At 34.3% G+C, this 20,802-nt stretch overlaps 1 protein-coding gene across 2 annotated transcripts in view; it reads left to right on the forward strand.

Moving 5' to 3' along the window:
• Positions 1-20,802, forward strand: part of SCN1A (sodium voltage-gated channel alpha subunit 1) — a 162,008-nt gene that overhangs the window by 127,404 nt on the left and 13,802 nt on the right. For both annotated transcript variants that reach the window (XM_060177778.1, XM_007539320.3), the window contains 5 exons: positions 2,458-2,578; positions 5,638-5,792; positions 9,265-9,438; positions 10,076-10,198; positions 18,963-19,244. In XM_060177778.1, the coding sequence (XP_060033761.1) occupies positions 2,458-2,578; positions 5,638-5,792; positions 9,265-9,438; positions 10,076-10,198; positions 18,963-19,244 (855 nt within the window). The remainder of the gene's footprint in view (positions 1-2,457; positions 2,579-5,637; positions 5,793-9,264; positions 9,439-10,075; positions 10,199-18,962; positions 19,245-20,802) is intronic.

Here is a 20,802-nt window from a genome sequence, read left to right on the forward strand (position 1 = left end):
TTAGTTATATTCCAAATAGCCCATGACTATACTAGTTTTTTTTTATTGTTGTTGTTGTTGTTTGTTTTTCTGAGCCTGACAGCTGATATGCAGGTGGACCCAAGTTATTGTCTGCAGAAATGATGTCATGGCTGGAAAAAGGACCAGAAAGCTGGATCAGGGAAGAGAATATTCCCCAAATAGGGAAAGTGTATAAATATTATTGACTGTAAACCTGTTTTTATAAAATATTGTCTCTGGGAGTTGGGCGGTAACGCAGCAGGTTAAGCACACATTGCACAAAGCACAAGGACCGGCGTGAAGATCCTGGTTCGAGCCCCCGGCTCCCCACCTGCAGGGGAGTCACTTCACAAGTGGTAAAACAGGTCTGCAGGTGTCTATCTTTCTCTCCCCCTCTCTGTCTTCACCCCTTCTCTCCACTTCTCTCTGTCCTATCCAACAATGATGACTTAAATAACAATAATAACTACAACATTAAAACAACAAGGGCAACAAAAGGGAATGAATAAATAAATAAATAATTTAAAATATATATTATCTCTACATCTATTGATATGACTATGTGTTCTTCTTTAGAATGTTAATGTTATTAATTAGATTACATATAGCCTGAACATTTTCAAGAATAGTTTCAAAATATTTATTAGGGACACATTTTTAATAGAATATCATTAGATCTAATGGTAAGTATGATCCATTTTGACAGCTGTTCTTGTATGATGCCTTAGGCAAGTAATATTCCAGGCATAGAGTCAGATTCTGGATAAGCTAGAACATCTTCCACTTTTAGATTTGAAGCTATTTCTAGGACTAGAAGGTAATGAATGCCTTGACACCGACTGGATTAAGTCAAGTCAGTGTAATGAGCATGGGGAAAAAAAAGTGAAATGACAGAAAAGCATGTATATCCTTATCATAGAAATGGATTCAGGAGAAAACATCACAGACCATTTTTGCAAAACATATGTAGTTTTCCATTTCTTTGTTTTCTTAAAGTTTATTGAAGAAATACTGATTTATAAGCATATTGTTGCCACAAAGGAAAATTACACATCTTCCCAGAAAAGTGTTAGCACACCTCACCCTCTCTAATCACCTCAAGATAGTTAGTGTTTTCTTTCAGTCTCATTTGCTATTTCCTCATTTCTAATATTACTTTCAAACCGTTTCCTCACTGCTGTGACTAATACCTCAATTAGTGTTTGGATGTTGACCTCATTCATCTGTGCTTCTACCTTTTGGGGGATTTTATCTGGGATTTTGACTTAGTTTATTTCTCCAATGTTTCATTGTATATGTTATGTTATGAGGTCCCTCTCTCAATACTATTCAATCCACTAATCACATTTACCTGGATTAACATATGTCTAAGTACAGTACTTAGAGTTCACAGCTATGGAAATTAACATTTACTTCAGTGTTGTCTCACTCCTTGAGGTGAAGCAAGTGGCTGTGGTGAATCATGGAGGGTTTATCTCTTTTGTTCTTTATCTTCCCTGTAAGCTATGGGAGCCTGCAGGCTTTTTAACTATAAGTAGATTTTTTATCTTAATTACTCCTAACCTAGAGATATAACAAGGTGAGGAAGAGATAGCACAGTGGTTATGCAAAGAGACTCCTATGCCCCAAGGGTCCAAAACCGCAGGCCCAATTCAGCTGAAGGAGTTACCAGTCACTCCCAAGTAGACACAGGCTTTTAGCCCCAGGAATCTCTACTTAGGATCCTCTCTGTCCACAAGCCACACATGTCTGCACTCACCCATGACTTGGTGGGATTCCAAAGTATTCTGAGTTTTATCTTTTGTTCTCAGTTGATATTCTTTGTTATTCTTTTTTTTAAAGGATTTTCAGAAGGGAATTTTATTTCCTAGTATTTTACCTGCAACCAGAAAATATTTAAATAAGTATTTATTTATTGGCCTTTTTGGATCTCTTCTTTTTTTCCTAATTTATTTAAAAAAGGAGACATTTAAAAAAAAAACATAGGATAAGAGGGGTACAACTCCAAACAGTTCCCACCACCAGATCTCTATATCCCATCCCCTTCCCCGGTAGCTTTCCCATTCTTTATCCCTCTGGGATTATGGACCCAAAGACATTGTGTGTTGCAGAAGGTGGAAGGTCTGGCTTCTGTAATTGCTTCCCCACTGATGGATTTGAGACTTCTGTGACTTACAGAACAATGGTTAGCTTAGAGTTTGTTGTTCACAGACATTTGTGACTTCATAACATAGCAATCAGCTTTTATGTTTCTGATGTAAATTATTGTAAAGGAATTACTGTAGATTATTTCTTTATTTGCTCTTCCTAGTTAATTCAGCTTTTGCTCTCAGATTCAAATCTCTTCACTTCCAAGAGAGCCCAAAAATTGTTAGTTGCTCTAAATCATTCTTGATAAGCAGTACATTTGTTAATACGACTTAAGTTATTTGCTTTTTGTGTCCATCTCCTGCACAGAAACTTAATGAAAGCAGTAGTTCATCTGAAGGCAGCACCGTAGACATTGGGGCACCTGCAGAAGAACAGCCAGTTATAGAACCTGAAGAAACCCTTGAACCTGAAGCTTGTTTCACTGAAGGTAAAGCAAATGATCACTCCATCTTCCATTTGAAGAATGTATTCTTACTTGGCTGTTGATCACACAAAATGAACCATGTGTAATAAGAGTAAAAAATCACAGTCTATCCATTTTAATTACTTTTCATATTCTACCATACCAAAATAGTTTAAAATCTATAGCTGTGTTTTGGTTTTCTTTGCCTTTCCTTTGTCTGGTCTCATAAACATGAAGTTAAAAATATTTTAGTATAATCAAAAGTAGTGAATAATTTACAGTCTTAGGATAAAGATGGTAGGTTTGATAAAGCTTTAATGTTGACATGTTATACTCTAGTCAGAATTCTCACACACAGTATTTGCTTTAATTAGCTTTCTATTAAAATTAAATTCCAAACATTAAACTTCTTTTTAAAAGGGCATCATTTTTCAATGCTTCTTGAATGTTACAGAAAGTAAGTATTGTCCTTGATACATGATGAATGATATCTACGGAACTTTGTATAGATTGGACCTATAGTGTGACCAGTAACTTTATAGTTCCCAGTAGTACTTCCCATGGTCTAATTTTTGTGGGAATTTGAATTTCAATGTGATTTATATTTCCTTCTTCAGAAATCTGACATATACTGTGTCTCGCTATCCTCTATATGGATTATAAAGATAACTCAAAGGCATTTTACAAAATCACTTTCATCTGACCATAGAGGAAAAGGCCTTTAATATATATTATCTATTTTTTATTATATTACTTATATGTTGGGCAGCATTTCTTCTAAGAAGTAGAGAAGTCCCCCCAAAAGTTTCTTATTTCTCTGTAGAACTGAATTATATATACAGTTAACTCAACTGATAACTTATCCACATTATCTTAAGTAAATTTCCATTTGAATTGCTACATGTTTCTTCTCTTCTTACTTTCTTTTCTTCCAACATATTTTTTTGGGGTTGAGTTGTATATTTATTGACTTAACTCTGATATTAGAGTAAGTGTAAACAGTGAAAGGAAGTTAAAATCAGAGTCATACAAAAGCCATTTTAATTTATCTAATTTTGAAAATTACGTAATCTATCTTCTGTGAACAGTGCAAGAAGAGCTAAGACTTAACAAACTGCATTAATTGTAAATATGATTGTTTATTTATTTATTTATTTATTTAATTTAAGAAAGGAGACATTAACAAAATCATAGGATAAGAGAGGTACAGTTCCACAATTCCCACCACCCGATCTCCGTATCCCATCCCCTCCCCTGATAGCTTTCCCATTCTCTATCCCTCTGGGAGTATGGACCCAGGGTCTTTGTGGGTTGCAGGTGGTGGAAGGTCTGGCTTCTGTAATTGCTTCCCCCCTGAACATGGGTGTTGACTGGTCAGTCCATACTCCCAGTCTGCCTCTCTCTTTCCCTAGTAGGGTGGGGTTCTGGGGAAATGGAGCTCCAGTACACATTCGTGGGGTCCTCTTTCCAGGGAAGTCTGGTCAGTATCATGCTGGCATTCGGAACCTGGTGGCTGAAAATAGAGTTAACATACAAAGCCAAACAAATTGTTGAACAACCATGGACCTAAAGACAGGAATAGTGTAGATGAAGTGTTGGGGGGTATTCCCTGCAGGCTGTTGTGTACTTCTGCTTTCAGGTATGTATTTTTCCCTAGCTTATGGGCACGCGTGAACCTATGCTCTATTTCAGGGGACCTGGACTATATCTAGGTTTGGGGACTTTATTGGGGAGTGGAACACCTGGAATGGAATTAGAGTATACTATGAAAGGAAAGGTCTCACCCGAGTGATGAAGCTGAAGGGTTGTCATTCCACACCTGAAGTCTCTGGACACAGTCTGAAGTGAAGCATGCTGGGGTGGCACTTGTTGTGTTGATTGGGTTGCGATCCAAGGATGCAATATTATTTGATTTGAATTGAGAGAAGCATGCAGGAAAGTGCACCCCACCCTAAGCTTTAAGGACTGGGGGAAATATAGGCTCTATAGTGGAAATGTGAGGTTCCTGCTGTCTTAGGGTTTAAGAAGACAATGGATAGTTATTGTTATCATCACATTATTTGGTGATTGGGTTAACTTTGAAAATATGTCTAGAACTTCATAAAACACATACTGAGTCTTTTTAATACATAGGCTGTGTTTGATATGTTGACTCTCTCAAAAGCCTAGACCAGGGAGAACAGAAGCAACCAGTAGCACAGCTATATATAAGATGCTGGGTATTATATCCCAAACCCTAACAAAGGGACTTTTCAAAGTTAACCCAATAACCAAATAGTATTGTTGTTTTGAAGATATATTTATTGATTTTTGTATGAGAGAGGGGAAGAGAGGAGTCAGAGCAGGGAACTCTACCTAGAGAGATCTATGTCTTACTTTCTACCCACTTAAAAATGTGTTTTGTTTATGGTTAACTTCCATAGTGACATCTTTTTCTAAAGTGATTTCAGTAGAGATTTGTTAGTAAAATACAAAGTTACTTTACAAAGCTCTTTCTTAGACAATAATACTTGAAGCAAAAAAGGCAGGTATGATTACCAGGTAACCACTAAAAAAAAGGCTGAAAATTTTTTTTTTCCTCCAGGGCTAATGCTGGGGCTCTGTGCCTACACTACGAATCCACTGTTCCTGGAGGACATTTTTCCCATTTTGCTGCCCTTGTTGTTTATTGTTGTTGTGATTATTGTTGTTATTGCTATCGTTGTTATTGGATAGGACAGAGAGAAATCGAGAGAGGAGAGGAAGACAAAGAGGGAGAGAAAGACTACTGCAGACCTGCTTCACCACTTGTGAAGGCGATGCCCCTGCAGGTGGGGAGCTGGGGCTCAAATTGGGATCCTTGCACCAGTCCTTGCATTTTTGCCATGTGCATTTAACCCGCTGCGCTACCCCCCGGCCTTCAAGGCTGAATAATTTTTAAAACTTCACACAACTAATGAATGTGTTCGTAGTACTTCAGATTTAGAGAGTAGTTCTAGCAAAACAAGAGATGGAAATGGTGAGAAGAGCAATCAGGTACAGCTATAATATTAAATGGTATGAAAATTGTTTTATGTACTCTTGTTTAAACATTATATTTGCAGGTTGTGTACAAAGATTCAAATGTTGTCAAGTCAGTGTGGAAGAGGGGAGAGGAAAACAATGGTGGAACCTGAGAAGAACATGCTTCCGAATAGTTGAACATAACTGGTTTGAGACCTTCATTGTTTTCATGATTCTCCTTAGTAGTGGTGCTCTGGTAAGTGAATTTAAATATATATATTATTTATGGAATTATATGGAATATAATTCCATATATATGGAATTAATGGTTTACAATAAATACAGTTGTTGGTGCACGTGTAAAAATTCTGTTTTCTGCAAAATAATCCCATGCCTAGCCTAAGCCCTCCTCTACCATCATGCACTAGGACCTGAACCTTCCCTGCTTCCCTCCCCCAGGGACCTTTACTTTGGTGCAATATACCCAACTCAGGCCAGTTCTACTTTGTCTTTCTCTTTCTATTCTTATTCCTCAACTTCTGTTCATGAATAAGATAATACTATATTCATTCTCATTCAATTCGTTTAACATGATTCCTTCAAGCTTCATCCAAGATGAGGTGAGAAGGTGAATTCATCATTTTTAATGCCTAAAGAGTATTCCATTGTGTATATATACCACAACTTTCTTAGTCAATCATCTGTTGTTGGACACATGGGTTGCTTCCAGGTTTTGGCTATTAAAAATTATGCTACTATGAACAAAGGTATACAAAGATCTTTTGGGATGGGTGTGTTTGGTTTATTAGGATATATATCCAGGAGAGGAATTGATGAGTCATAGGGTATGCCCATTTGTAGCTTCTGAGAGTTCTCTAGGCTGCTTTCCACAGAAGTTAGACCAATATTCATTCCTACCAGCAGTGCAGGAGGGTTTCTTTACCCCCATATTCTCTCTAGCATTTATTGTTCCTACCCTTTCTTCTGTGTAATATTCTTACAAGAGTGAAGTTGTATCTCATCTTTGTATCTGCATTTCTCTGAAAACCAGTTACTTTGGAGTATTTTTTTTCATATGTCTCATGGCCTTTTGGACCTTTTCTTTGGTGAATATACTGTTCATTTCCTCTCCCTTTCTTTGTATGGGGTCATTTGGTTTCTTTTGTTGCTGCTGAGTTTGTTTGTTGAACTCTTTGTATCTTTTGTTTACTAGCCTTTTGTATGATGTATGTCATGTAAAGATCTCCCATTCTGTAAGGAGTCTGAGTGGTGTTTTTTTCTGCTGTGCAGAAGCTTTTCAATTTGATGTAGTCTCATTGGTTTACTTTTGTTTTTGTCTTCCTTGCAGTTGAACTTGAGTCATTGAAGATGCCTATAAAACTTAGATGGAAAAGAGTTCTGCCAATATTTCCTTCTAAGTACTCAATCATTACTGGTCAAAAACACAATTCCTTAATTCATTTGGAGTTTACTTTTGTGTTTGGTGAAATTTACTGTTCAGTTTCATTCTTCTGCATGTTCCAATACAATTTTCCCAAGACCATGTATTGAAGAGACTCTCTCTTTTTTTTTCCATTTAACAGTTTGGGCCCTCTATGATACACAGTTTTAGGATCATATAATACTTAGAATTATTTCATCTGTTCTATTTCAGTGTCTTAGTATGCAATCCATTTGTAATCACCCCATTTTATATCTCCCAGATTATATACTTAATGTGTACTTATACAATTCTGAGTTTATTTTTTGATGTATACATATCCTTCTAACATATCTGTTATTAATTTTACATATTACTCAGTATTACAGAATATTTGTTCCTCCAGGCTATCCATTGTAACTAGATAATATAAATACTCAATTATTCGTAACTTTATTAAGAAAATAAGCATAGCAGCTACACTATAATTAATGGAAGTCTTGTAATTAGGAATATGTAATATCTAACTTCTAATTAATTTTGTTTCTGAGTATTATTATGTCTTTACGGAGAGTTAATAAGTCCTTTGAGACCATTTCTCTAGTCTTCTCAAATTGTGTCCACTATTTTTGTGCTACTCAGAAAACAAATGGTGGTAAGCAATAAATATTTGGCAATAAATATTGGGCAACATGCCTAAGTGATTCACTTAATGTCAGTTTCTCTTGATATGAAGGTGCTCATTTCATTAGAATCAATTCATATTTACATGAAAATTGTTTACAAAAATGTAAATAATGGCATATAGATAATAATTTTTGAAAGCACTAGTACAAATAAAGTACTAATATAGTACTGATATAGTACTAATACTTTACTAAATAAAGTACTAATATAGTCATATATATGATAGGTGAGCTCGCTTTACTGAATCAGTTATTTCAATTTATTTAACTTTATAATTTGAACAAAGACATATATTCTCCTGCATATTTCTCTGGTGAGGTAAATTTTTTCTATGTGAAACTTTATATAAGAAATAGATCTCGGAGGGAGTCGGGTGGTAGAGCAACGGACTAAGTGCGCATGTGGCACAAAGTGCAAAGACCTGCGTAAGGATCCGAGTTCCAGCCCCCCTCCTCCCCACCTGCAGTGGGCATCGCTTCACAGGCGGTGAAGCAGGTCTGCAGGTGTCTTTCTCTCCCCCTTTCTGTCTTCCCCTCCTGTTTCCATTTCTCTCTGTCCTATCCAACAATGACAATAATAACTACAACAATAAAAAGCAATGGCAACAAAAAAGAATAAAGAAAGAAAGAAAGGAAGAAAGAAAGAAAGAAAAAAAGAAAGAAAGAAAGAAAGAAAGAAAGAAAGAAAGAAAGAAAGAAAGAAAGAAAGAAAGAAAGAAAGAAAGAAAGAAAGAAAGAAAGAAATAGGTCTCAAGGACAGGAGGACAGCTCACCAGATAAGGTACCTGCATTGTCATGCATGTGACCAAGGTTTAAGCTCTAGCATGGAAGGTGCTATGGCAGTGAGGAAACTTCAGTGCTTCAGTGGCCTTCTTCCTTCCTTCATTTCCTTTTCTCTACCTGAATGAAAAAACGGCCCAAAGTGCTGAAATCACTCAGACATGAGGTCCTAACTCCACCAAAAAAAACAAAATCATAAGAAAGTCTTTCACTATTGAAAAAAAAAAGTATACTTATATGTAAAATATTGAGAGGCTAATATTAGAACAATGCATATTATGATGTAAATGAGAAGTAATTTCATTTTACCATCAATGTCACGCCCTATCTCTGCTGAGAAAAAAAAGAAACTGTCAACAAACAAAATGAAGCATTGAGCCTCGTCCATGTAGTTGAATTGAATAAATTACAGTTTCTACTTATATAAGAAATGAAACTTCACTTTTTATTTCTTTGACCACTTTGGAACAAAAAAGTCAATAGGCAGAAACACAACACATAAAACCAAATGAATAAATAACTTCAAGTAGAAATGACAGCATTAAGACATGGTATCAACAACTGCTTCCTGAATAACTCAAATAATTTAATTGCACTTCTGCTTTCAAATCATTCATCTGTTTATAATATCAGTGGAAAGTATAAATTCTCAATTGGTTGGTTAAAATATTTTGGGAGAAAATAAAGTAAGATCTACTGTTCTTCTGCCCTTTTATTATAGTTAAATGCCATGTATGCATATATGTGACATATATGTGCATTCAGAAATATGTAGAGATAGAATAAAAACTCTTATAGGATATAATAGCTTCTTAAGGGTAAAATGCATAACTTTCTTTTAGGCTTTTGAAGACATATATATTGATCAGCGAAAGACAATTAAAACAATGTTGGAATATGCTGACAAGGTTTTCACTTACATTTTCATTCTGGAAATGCTTCTAAAATGGGTAGCATATGGCTATCAGACATATTTTACCAATGCCTGGTGTTGGCTGGACTTCTTAATTGTTGATGTAGGTATCTTCCATATCTTTCATTGTCATACATTCCAGACAGTTTATCTTATTTATACATTGATTAGAAAATAGTGAGTCACTTTTCAATTCAGAACTTTTTACACAAGATTGTATATATAATTTAACTTGTGAAACATATGACTTTGTCTCTGTTATATGGTTACATATTTGAAATGTTTATATTAGAAAAGCATTGGCTTGTTACTACTAATTGATTTTAAATAGTTATTTTTAAAACATATTCAGAAGATAATTCTAGAGAAAGTTGAGACTTTGTAATAACTTATTTCTCAGTGTTCTACTTTATTTTATGAGGACCAGTGTAACATTCTAAACAAAGAGTTCCTTCTTTTAGTTTATTAAGTGTTATTCAGTGTTTTTCCAAGTCATTTCTCTACTAATAATATAATTGACCAATTAAAAAGTACATGATATCTTATATTTTAATTTAATATTCAATATCTTACAACAAACTGAAAATATTTTCTTGAATTTCACAGTATTTACTGAAATTACACAACCATTTACTTTCTGAGTGATTATAAGTAAAATGTGTGTTTGTTGAACTGAACAATAGCTATAAATTGATAGGTAACAATTTTCCTCGTTTTACTTATGTATTTATTTGATGCAGGTTTCATTGGTCAGCTTAACAGCAAATGCCTTGGGTTACTCAGAACTTGGTGCCATCAAATCTCTCAGGACACTAAGAGCTCTGAGACCCCTAAGAGCCTTATCACGATTTGAAGGGATGAGGGTAAGGAAAATGAAAGAACCCAAAGTATTATATTTAGAAAAAGTAGATTAAAGTAAACTTTAAAATAAAAAAGTAAACATGCATGCAAAAGGAATGGCAAATCCTTGCAAAACTGCTATTTTATCCTTTCTCTGTTGCATATTCACTTCTCAGTGATATGCAAGAGAACTTAGGCCACCCTTGAAATGATATAATATCATTTATCTGCTGTGCCCATCAAAATGACTTTGTTTCCTAATTCGTTTGGGGAATTTCCTTACAAATCTGAATATAAAAACATAGATGCACTATTACAGTGTTATGTGGAATAATTTAATAATAATCAACTAACGTTAATTCACCTACATCATATTTTGTGATTATCTAAACTGTATTTAATAAATTTTCTTGAAATTAATATGCACTACACTTGGACCTAAATATGTAGGTAAAGAAAAAAATTAAAACTGTTAAGATTTTGTCTGTATAATGCCAAAGTTTGCATTTTTTAAAGTAGGCAATTGTATAGCAAATACTGATTAGATTATAGCCTTTTTAAAGTTGTGTTAATATTTGTAATTGCATTAACCTCATTTGTTAATAGTAAGAATTAGTATGGTATGTAAACCCACACATTTTTGTCAGTACAGTAAAGCATTTACACATAATGAACAGGAAATGTAATCTGACTCATTATCACAGATAATTTACTAAACTAAAAAGAAAAGTAAGTCATCCTCTGTGATTCATAGTAGAGTAGAAATTCTACAGTTGTTGATTGGCTATTTTCCATGTCTAAAAGCATTAAACATTGATATAAAATATATCCTTCATTAGTTCATTTCCTAAAAAAAATATAAAAATTCTAGAGAAAGTTGAGACTTTGTAATAACTTATTTCTCAGTGTTCCACTTTATTTTATGAGGACCAGTGTAACATTCTAAACAAAGAGTTCCTTCTTTTAGTTTACTAAGGTTATTCAATGTTTTTCCAAGTCATTTCTCTACTAATAATATAATTGATATTATTTTTGGTATTATTATATTATTATTGATTATTAATATAATAATATAATCTACTAATATAAAAGGTTTTTTTTCATTAAGACAAAGCTGGTAAAATATGCTTCTAGTAGATAAGCATTGTTATTTTCATACCTAAAGCTGAGTTATATTTATAGAAATGAAGTGATATGATAGACCTTCATTTGCTTCATCTGTGCTGTTGATAACCTCTTATATTTTTCTGATATTAATTTATTATTAATGCAACTTTTTAAGACCAGTAAGTTGTCTTTAATGCCCCCAAGAAATGTACGAAATTTTCCATAGAAACAATTTAATAAAAACAGTTTCATTTCACTTCTTTTTTTGTTTTTTTTTTAAGATTTTGTTTATTTATTAATGAGGAAGATAGGAGGACAGAGAAAGAACCAGACATCACCGTGGCACATGTGCTGCTGGGGTTTGAACTCAGGACCTCATACTTGAGAGTTCAGTGCTTTATCCACTGAGCTATCTCCCAGACCACCCATTTCATTTCTTTTTTTCTTTTTTCTTTTTCTTTTTCTTTTTTTTTTCTTTTTTGCCTCTAGGGTTATTGCTGGGGCTCAGTGCCTGCACTATGAATCCACTATTCATGGAGGCTATTTTTTTGCATGTTTGTCATTGTTGTTATTGGATAGGACAGAGAGAAACTGAGAGGAGGGGAAGACAGAGAGGGGGAGAGAAAGATAGACAACGGCAGACCTGCTTCACCGCTTGTGAAGCAACACCCCTGCAGATGGGGAGCTGGGGGCTAGAACCAGGATCCTTATGCTGCCCTTGCACTTTGTGCCATATGTGCTTAACCCACTGTGCTACTGCAAAGCCCCCCATTTCATTTCTCACAGAAATAAAATCATAAATGTCAGAAAATTTTTATTTCTCACACTTTTAATAAAACTTCATTAGAAATTACCCCCAAGTTACATAAAAATTGTTTGTTCTCCAATTAAAATATTACTTTTATTTGTTTCAGACTGTCAATTTAAATTCTAGAGAAAATGTTATTTTATCTATTTTACTTGAAAATACGTTGTTTGAATCTAAATATACAATACATTTTATTTTATTCTTTTTGTATTATTTATTAGTGATTTAATGATGGTTTATAAAACTGTAATATTATGAGGACATAGTTTCACATTGCACCCACCACCAAACTTCCATAACTGCCTCTCACCTTTCCCATCTCTTTTAAAAGTCAGCTGAAATCTGAGGTATGTTAAACATCTGAAGTTGTTTTGAGCATTTAAATCAGAATTTTTTGGAAGTTTGTTCAATCCATGAGACAAATGGTCAAATACTGCCATGTATAACACTATTATTAGCTACCAGTGTTGATCTTTAAATTTTACTAAACATCCTTATCAATACTTGCTAACCAGTGATGCTTGTTATAATGAGAGGTTGATCTCGAAAACATGTTTTTAAAACGCAAACTCCTTGTAGAAGCTGATAGGAGATGAACCAGTCATTTAGATTAGCAGATTTATGAACATGGTTCTGTCTCATGACAGTATATACAAAATGGATTAATCCTAACAATATCCATTTGGCATTGTAAAGACAAAATAAACCAAGTATTGATTTTCTATTTTACATTCTTCTGTCTGAATATTTCGACTTCATATAAAATATAATCATGGATGATGGTGAGAATCAAAATAATAATGATGGTTATAATTGGAAAGTGAGAATTAAATTTATTCTGAATTTATCACTTACTTGTCCCTAGCAGCACAAAAAGGGCAATAGTTATATCAAAGCAAAAATCAGGCACTCATTTTATTTTCATTTTATCTCTTCTTTAAAGCATGTGTGTTTATGCAACATCATCAAATAAAGCATGTTATACTGCTCGATGAGAAGTTTAGAAAGACGTGAATAAAATGATATCATCACGTTGCACTTTCTGTTTTGCATGTCTTATGCACATTTATGGCCGACAGCTTTTGAACATTTATTGTATTTCAAATTTCCAGTCCGAATTTTTCAACTTGTAAAATTAAACTGAGTGAATTGATGTCATGGCTATCTAGAGTAAAAGAAAATTTATGTTGAGATTTGTATTTTTAATTTCCTAACCTAGGAAATCTTATATACCTTCTTTTTTCAAAAAGAACTCAAGTCTTAATTGACAGGGAAACAGACAGAGAGAATCATATACAAAAAGTAACACCAAATGTTCTGTCATATCAGATTTCTAACTAATAACAAACTATATATTTCTATTTTATATAGGATAATCTTGCTCCAACTTGGATGGGGTGGAGCGCTGGTTCCTCCCCTCAGCCCTTTATTATGGGTACTGTATTACCCCTTTTGCTACCTTTCATCCTTTCACTGTGACTTTGTGTAGTGGGGTGAGGGAGGGGTGGGGAAGGTTGTTGTTGCACCACAGTAGGGAAAATGTAGTATTTACAGTCTAATCCCCTATTTTCAATTGTCTTAATTTCCCTTTGGAGAAAAAAAAATACTTTTGTGAGTTTACCCACTGTGGATATGAACCCCAATTGTTGCTATCTTTACTAAATTTTACTGGATATGGTTGAGCTATGTGTGTATTGACTTTTCCATTCATGGGTCAATCTGATCGGTGAGGGACGGGGACTCAGGTACAGAACGGTTGTGTGAAGTTTTTCATTTGTCAAGTTCATGGCGCTGCTTGAGGCATAAAACCTTTGCCATATCATATTAGTTTGGGTTCTATAAAATTTGCTATTGACATACCAGCAGTTTATCTCTTGACTTGCTGATGTATAAGCAGATGCTAGGCACTGTGTGGTCATTCTCAGTCTTTTAAAAATGTGAAGTTCACAGTGGTTGTTTTCGAAATATTATAAGGCAGGATATATTGAGAAAGAGCTGAGTAAGCAAAGGTATTTTGTGTTTTAAGTGGAAAAAGTTAATATGAAAACATCAGTCACCTTATATGAACCATACAGAGTAGAACACTCACCTAGATCATCATTACATGTTAAAATAGAAATTAATACTCAAGTCCTTCATGAATAAGTCAGTCTTAGATAATTCTTAGTATCTTAGAGGATATCACAAAGAAAACATAAGTACAAAATGAAACTACATTTTGTTTATTCTTAAACTGGAGAAAAAAATTATCAGGAAGAAATGTTTTACCTTGAAAGAGAGAACATGGAATTTTTTGTGTGGCTAATTGATGTATTAAGTCTTTAAAGTAAACTCCGCAGCACAACAATGAGACTTTTCAAAAGTTTTGATCTCTTTGAACATAAAAATACTGTCTTCAGGCAGAAAGCACCAATCGTTACACAACAGATTTTCACCTCAGAGATTCTAAGGTTCCAGGAGCTGTGGCTAAGCACTTCTCTGGCTTAAAAAAAAAAAAAAAAAAAGGAGAAATGTATTGATTATACTCTATTTGCTTTTTGTATTCACAATTTTCTACATTTTGAATAAAAAAGCACAAGAATATTTGAAGTGCAAGGGCAATTTTTTTCAGACAAGAAGACATTTATGTATATATTAAAACTTTTTCCATTAATTTACATGTTTAGTTTTCAAGCACACATTTAGTGTTAGTTTAATTAGAATGCAGGTAATGAGCTAGAGATAGCTTCTGTGAAAAATGGATTGTACTTAAATAGAACAATCCTATTTAACAATGTTTTTTTAAAAGTTTGTGTTAAGAATCCACTAAAGGGGCCAGACAGTGGTGTACCTGGTTGAGTGCACATGTTACAGTATGCAAGGACACCGGTTCAAGCCCCAGGTCCCCATCTGCAAAGGAAAAGTTTCACGAGTGGTGAAGCAGTGCTGCAGGTGTCTCTCTGGCTCTCTCCCTCTCTATCACCCCCTTCCCTCTTGATTTCTGGCTGTCTCTACTCAATAAATAAAGATGATACCAAAAAAGATCTGCTAGTATTGATTAATTAAGATAGTTCATTTCTTAGCTCCTTTTATGTAGTCTGAAATCACAATCTATACTTTGCAATTTACTCAGGCTAGTTCAAGTGAATGTCTTCGTCACCTGGGATCAAATTACCACTGTTCTCTAGAGCCTGAAAAGAGCTAATCCACCTCCCTTTGTGATGATCCAACTCTAGGGAAAAGACAATTCCTTCTCTGATCTTTCATTCCTCAATTTAATTAGATTTAAAATATGAATGGATCTGTAAATATTAAAGTCCCCAATATTGTACAAAATGTTTTCCAAAATCTTGTTGTTTTACCTTTATAGAAAAATAAGCCTTTATCTCTGGGTCAGATGTGTCACTAACATCACATAGTGATTTATGCTGCTGCAGAGCATTCATCAGGAATTCCATAAAGACTTCATCTTCCTGCAAAAATGACTACTTCCCAGATTATTATCTAATCCCAAAACTTTCATTGCATCCATCTTGTTATCCTTGTCTAAATAACATTTAAAAGTCTGCTTGATAAGTAAGTGATGAGATAACCTTTATTTCATTCTTTCAATCAGTCATATTTTTATTCTTATATTCAAAGGACTCTAATACAGTCTCATATTCAAGGTATTCAAAAATTCACAAGTAAAGTTTAGCATCTGCAATTAAAAAAAACACTCTATCATCTGTCATGATTAGAGGAATACTATTGAATAATTCCAAGTAGTTTAGCAATATAAGAGGAAAGAATTCTAAAGAGACAGAGTGGAAAACGTAAGTACTAGAGAATACTTCTTGTCCACTCTCTGAACTTAGCCTTATTTTTTCATGCAGAAAATGAGAACATCATTCTAACTAATCACTTCTATCTTTTTTCAGCTCTGAAACTATGTGTCATGAATTCAAAAAGAAAGAAAATTATCTTTATTTTGAAAGCAAAGGTGGGAGGGAGGTGATAAAGTCTCCACAGAAGAAATTCTACTTGAAGACCAGTAGTTGGCTCACCATATGCCTACTCTGGGGTTTCCAGTAGCAACATGGGGCCTCTGGCACTGGAGAAGCTTCACTAGTAACGATTCAGCAGTAGCTCGCCTTCTCTCTCTTTTTCTCTGTATTTCATCTTCTAGAGGATAGAAAGGAGAAAAAAGGAAGCCGGATGATGCCGCTGCGGCTTAAGCACACATGGCGCAAAGCTCACTGACCAGTGTAAGGATCCCAGTTCGATCCTCTGGCTCCTCACCTGCAGGGGGTTGACTCACAGGTGGTGAAGCAGGTCTGCAGGTGTCTTTCTCTCCCCCTTTGTCTTTCCCTTCTCTCTCGATTTCTCTCTGTCCTGTCCAACAATAGCAACAGGAAAACCAGGGGCAACAAAACAGGATTCGCAATGCAGGCATGGAGCCCCAGCAATAACCCTGGAGGCAAACAAGAAAAGAAAAAGAGAGAAAAATAGGTGGGGAGAGATAGCATAATGGTTATGCAAAAAAGACTCTCTTGTCTTATTCCTGAGACTCCAAAGTCCCAGGTTCAATCCCCCACACCACTATAAACCAGAGTTGAGCAGTCTGGTAAAAAAAAAAAAAAATGTAGTAGAAGAAGAAGAAAGAAAGAAATGCCACTGGGTGGGGGGTTGGGGGGGAGGCAGGCTGTATTTGTGGAGTGTGCAGGCATTGATCCCCAATCATAACTCTGATTGCAAAAGAAAGGAAGGGAGAAAGAAAGAAAGAAGAAAGAAAGGAAGGAAGGAAGGAAGGAAGGAAGAAAGAGAGAAAGAAAGAAATGAAAGAAAAGAAAGAAAGGGGAAGGAAGGAAGGGAGGGAAAAAGAAGAGAAAGAAATTCTTGAATTTAAAACTTTAGAAGAGGAAGGATATTTCTGAGGGGAGAGATTGGACAAGGAATTTCAAAAGATATGGCATTGTAATTCTCTGGCAACAATATTAACATATGACAAGCATAGTAATTGACCTCACAAGAAAGAAGGATGACTAAAGTAGTTAAAATAAAAAATGCAGATTATAGAGTGATTTGAATACCAAGGTAAAGAAAATAAATAGTAGATAACCATTAAAATATTTTAAAGAGAGGTAAGGATTATTAATTTACCTCCTATAAATCAAAAGTGACAACAGTACAAGTTTAAACTAAAAGAAGCCAAAACTAGGATGTTGAAGGTCAAATTGGAAAATAATGAAGTGAAAAAGATTCTGAGAAAGTGTAAACCCTATAGATTGATGCAACAATAAAGTTTGAAATATAGGTTAGGTAACTAGTCTGCTGTTTAAGCTCTAAATTGACTTTTGTATATTAAAAAACATTTTAATATGTATTTTGTGTCTATATAATAGAAATAGCCTGTTTAATCTACATGGTAGGCAAGAATTCTAAAAAGGAGGGAATGACAAATGGTTTTTAGGTTTAAAAATGTGGCTCTCAGAGAAGCCTAATTTTTAAGTTTAAGATAAGGATTTATTCATTCCATTATACTGATGCAGACAACAAGTGATAAGGTGGGTGTCATATGTCAGTTTAGTAAAATCTTACAGATCACATCATCTGATTCAGCCTGAATAACTAACATTTATTTTTTCATGCTCATTTCTCCACTTTGGTCATGAGGAAGTTTATTCTTTTCTTTTACCCACTTCTACTGTTTTATAATCACAGAAAGGCTAGAATTATTAACAAATATTAAACAGAGTTTTGAAACATAAGAAATTGATTCTTGTGTTCATTTTTTTTTCAGATAGGCAGTCAAAAGCATTGTTCTAAAAATACACAGCCATCAAATGGCTGACAGAAGGTATTTTGACATCTGTTGTTTATTTTGGGTCAGATGTACCAGAACTGTGAGAAGTAAATAGGTAAAATAAAGTATAGCTGTTTACATTCAATTCTGTGGCATCACTCATGAGCATTTTCAGGCCTGTTTGTTTCCTCCCCTTAGCTACTCACAAGCAGCTCCAATGCTATCTGTGGAAGAGAAAGTAAGGACAACCCCTGCAGTGTCAGAAACATAAAATCAGATTTCTCATTCACAGCCCAGAAATACAAGTAAGAGGGGAGAAATGCTTCCATAGAAAAAGAAGATATCACAGAACTTGATGTGATTATCTTAGACTGCCAAATAATTATCATCCTAAATATAGCATCTCCCCTTTTCTTATATCCCCAAGAAACTGATTTCTATTATGTTTCATTTAAAATAAGTTTATTAAATTAAACTCAGTAAATGAAACAACTGACATGACTGGAGCTTGAAATAAACGATGTGATGATCTAATGAAATACATAATGCTAAATTGTCTTGCTTCTTATGCAAAAATTATTAGCCATAGCAATGCATGAATAATTAAGGATACAATTATGTTAGGTATTTAATAATATTTTATTTGTGCATCTGGAATTTTACTTTTTTGGAATATATTGTTCAAATCAACTCATGTCAACATATTTTAGTTTCTACTTAGCATATTGCTTTTTTCAAAATGGCTCAAAAGTCTGTGTTGGGATTTCCATTTCTTTTTTCCTAATACTCAATAACAAATGTTTTGAGTTCATGTGGCAACACTCCTTAACTTTTATTTTCATATAATCTCTTGATACTCCCCTCTCGCTGTTAATATGTTTTTTTTCAATGTCATATGGTCTCTATTTGTTTCCCTAAATTTACTGCTTAAGAATGTGTTTCCTTTTAGAATTTGTTTTATTTTGCTTTGAAATATATTAGAATAGTCCTGATAAGAAAATAACAAATAAATAAGTAGACGAAGGATTACTAGAGTAATTAATGTCTTTCTCTTTTTAACCAACAAGAATTCTGACTTTTCTTTTCTTTTTTTCCATTTGTGTATTAGGTGGTTGTGAATGCCCTTTTAGGAGCAATTCCATCCATCATGAATGTGCTTCTGGTTTGTCTTATATTCTGGCTAATTTTCAGCATCATGGGCGTAAATTTGTTTGCTGGAAAATTCTACCATTGTATTAACACCACAACTGGTGATAGATTTGAAATCCACGAAGTGAATAATCATTCTGATTGCATAAAACTAATAGAAAGGAATGAATCTGCCCGATGGAAAAATGTGAAAGTAAACTTTGATAATGTAGGATTTGGGTATCTCTCTTTGCTTCAAGTTGTAAGTCAACCCTCTTTTCTTTGAAATTTGCTTATTGTTTGAGATAATAACTAAGTGATTTCCTACCTCCATTATTTAGTTACTAAGAAAAAAAATCATGACATACCTTTTTTATTTCTAATTTATTACTACTAGCTTTCTGAGTCCAGATGTGTAGGGTCTTCAGAACACTGAAGCAGGGCAGACATAGCTGATAGTGGTCAGAAATTTCTTTCCACAGGTACTTTTCTCATTCTTCCTATATTTTTCTCACTTCCCATAACGACAAGTTGATTAATTTATTGATTAATAAATCAATATATTTCCTACACTTCTATTAATACTGGAAAGTTTGTATATTCAATGGATTATCTTCATCAAACACATGCTTAACACACCTGGCTGAATTGTAACTAATTAGTAGGAATAAACTGCCATTAAACTGTATCATTTGGATTCAAGTCTGAAAAATAATACATAGAATTTAGGGTTAGGTCCTTTTAGTGAAAATGGATTAATGCTTGCTAAGACCTGAATACGGAAACAAAACACAGCAGTTTTTGTCTCACCTCAAGTGACCTTCTTAATCCAGTTGCTTACTTAAGTCTAAATGTTAATGTTTGCACTATCAAGTCTGCTTCACCCAAGACAAAACTACTTCACAATTTATAAAAGTACACAGAGTCCTTTAAACATTTGCATTTGATATTGCTTTGGGCTGCAGCTTCATCATAACAAATGTTGTGGTATGCATACATGTAGAGTCCAAATTATCAGGAAAACATGGTTCTTCTTCTAGCGTTTGCCCTTCTTCCGTAGCCAGTCAACAGCGTCAGGTTGAGCCTGATGTAGTTTCGAGACCTCCTTTGAATCTGTAGAGGTGGCAGTCGTTGGGTAAAATAGCCCGTCTATATTGGTCCCTGAATATTCATCTTAAAAAGCGAATAAACAAAAGCTATGTGAATGCTTCACTTGTGTTTGTATTAAGTCTTTAGGTCAGAAGACTATATCTGTTAATTCAGGCTATGTTTTCAACTGTTCACTTGGGAAAAATTAGGAGGGAAACTAATACTAGTCAAACCCACCTCACCCACACATCACTCCTAGAGGCGTCTGTACTATGATTTCTTTACAGGTTCCTCCTACCTTCTTATTAGAAAGTCTTATTTCTTTTGTGGATATTTCTGATTTAGTCTAAGTACTCATGTCATTAAAATAAGAATTTAAGCAACATGGCAAGTATGATACCCTTTAATATTACAGTAGACATGTGATGAAGAAAAATAACTTTTTTTCTAGCTAAGAGTCATTACCTTCTCTTCACTGCTATTAGAAATTTTCTTGACTTTTATCTCATAAAATCTTAACTCATAGATGTTAGTGTTACAAGAGCATAGATACTAAGGCAGACAACCTTGCTTGTGATATTCCCTGGCAAAGAAACAATCTTACTAGACCCACAGACTTCCAATGTCATGTTTTACAGAAAAAAAATATCACTGTAAGTTGTCATAAGATTGACAATCTGAGGGCCAGGCAGTGGGGCACCTGGTTAAGCAAACACATTACAGTGTGTAAG

The sequence above is a fragment of the Erinaceus europaeus genome, chromosome 18 (assembly GCF_950295315.1).
Source record: "Erinaceus europaeus chromosome 18, mEriEur2.1, whole genome shotgun sequence".
NCBI classification, from domain to species: domain Eukaryota; kingdom Metazoa; phylum Chordata; class Mammalia; order Eulipotyphla; family Erinaceidae; genus Erinaceus; species Erinaceus europaeus.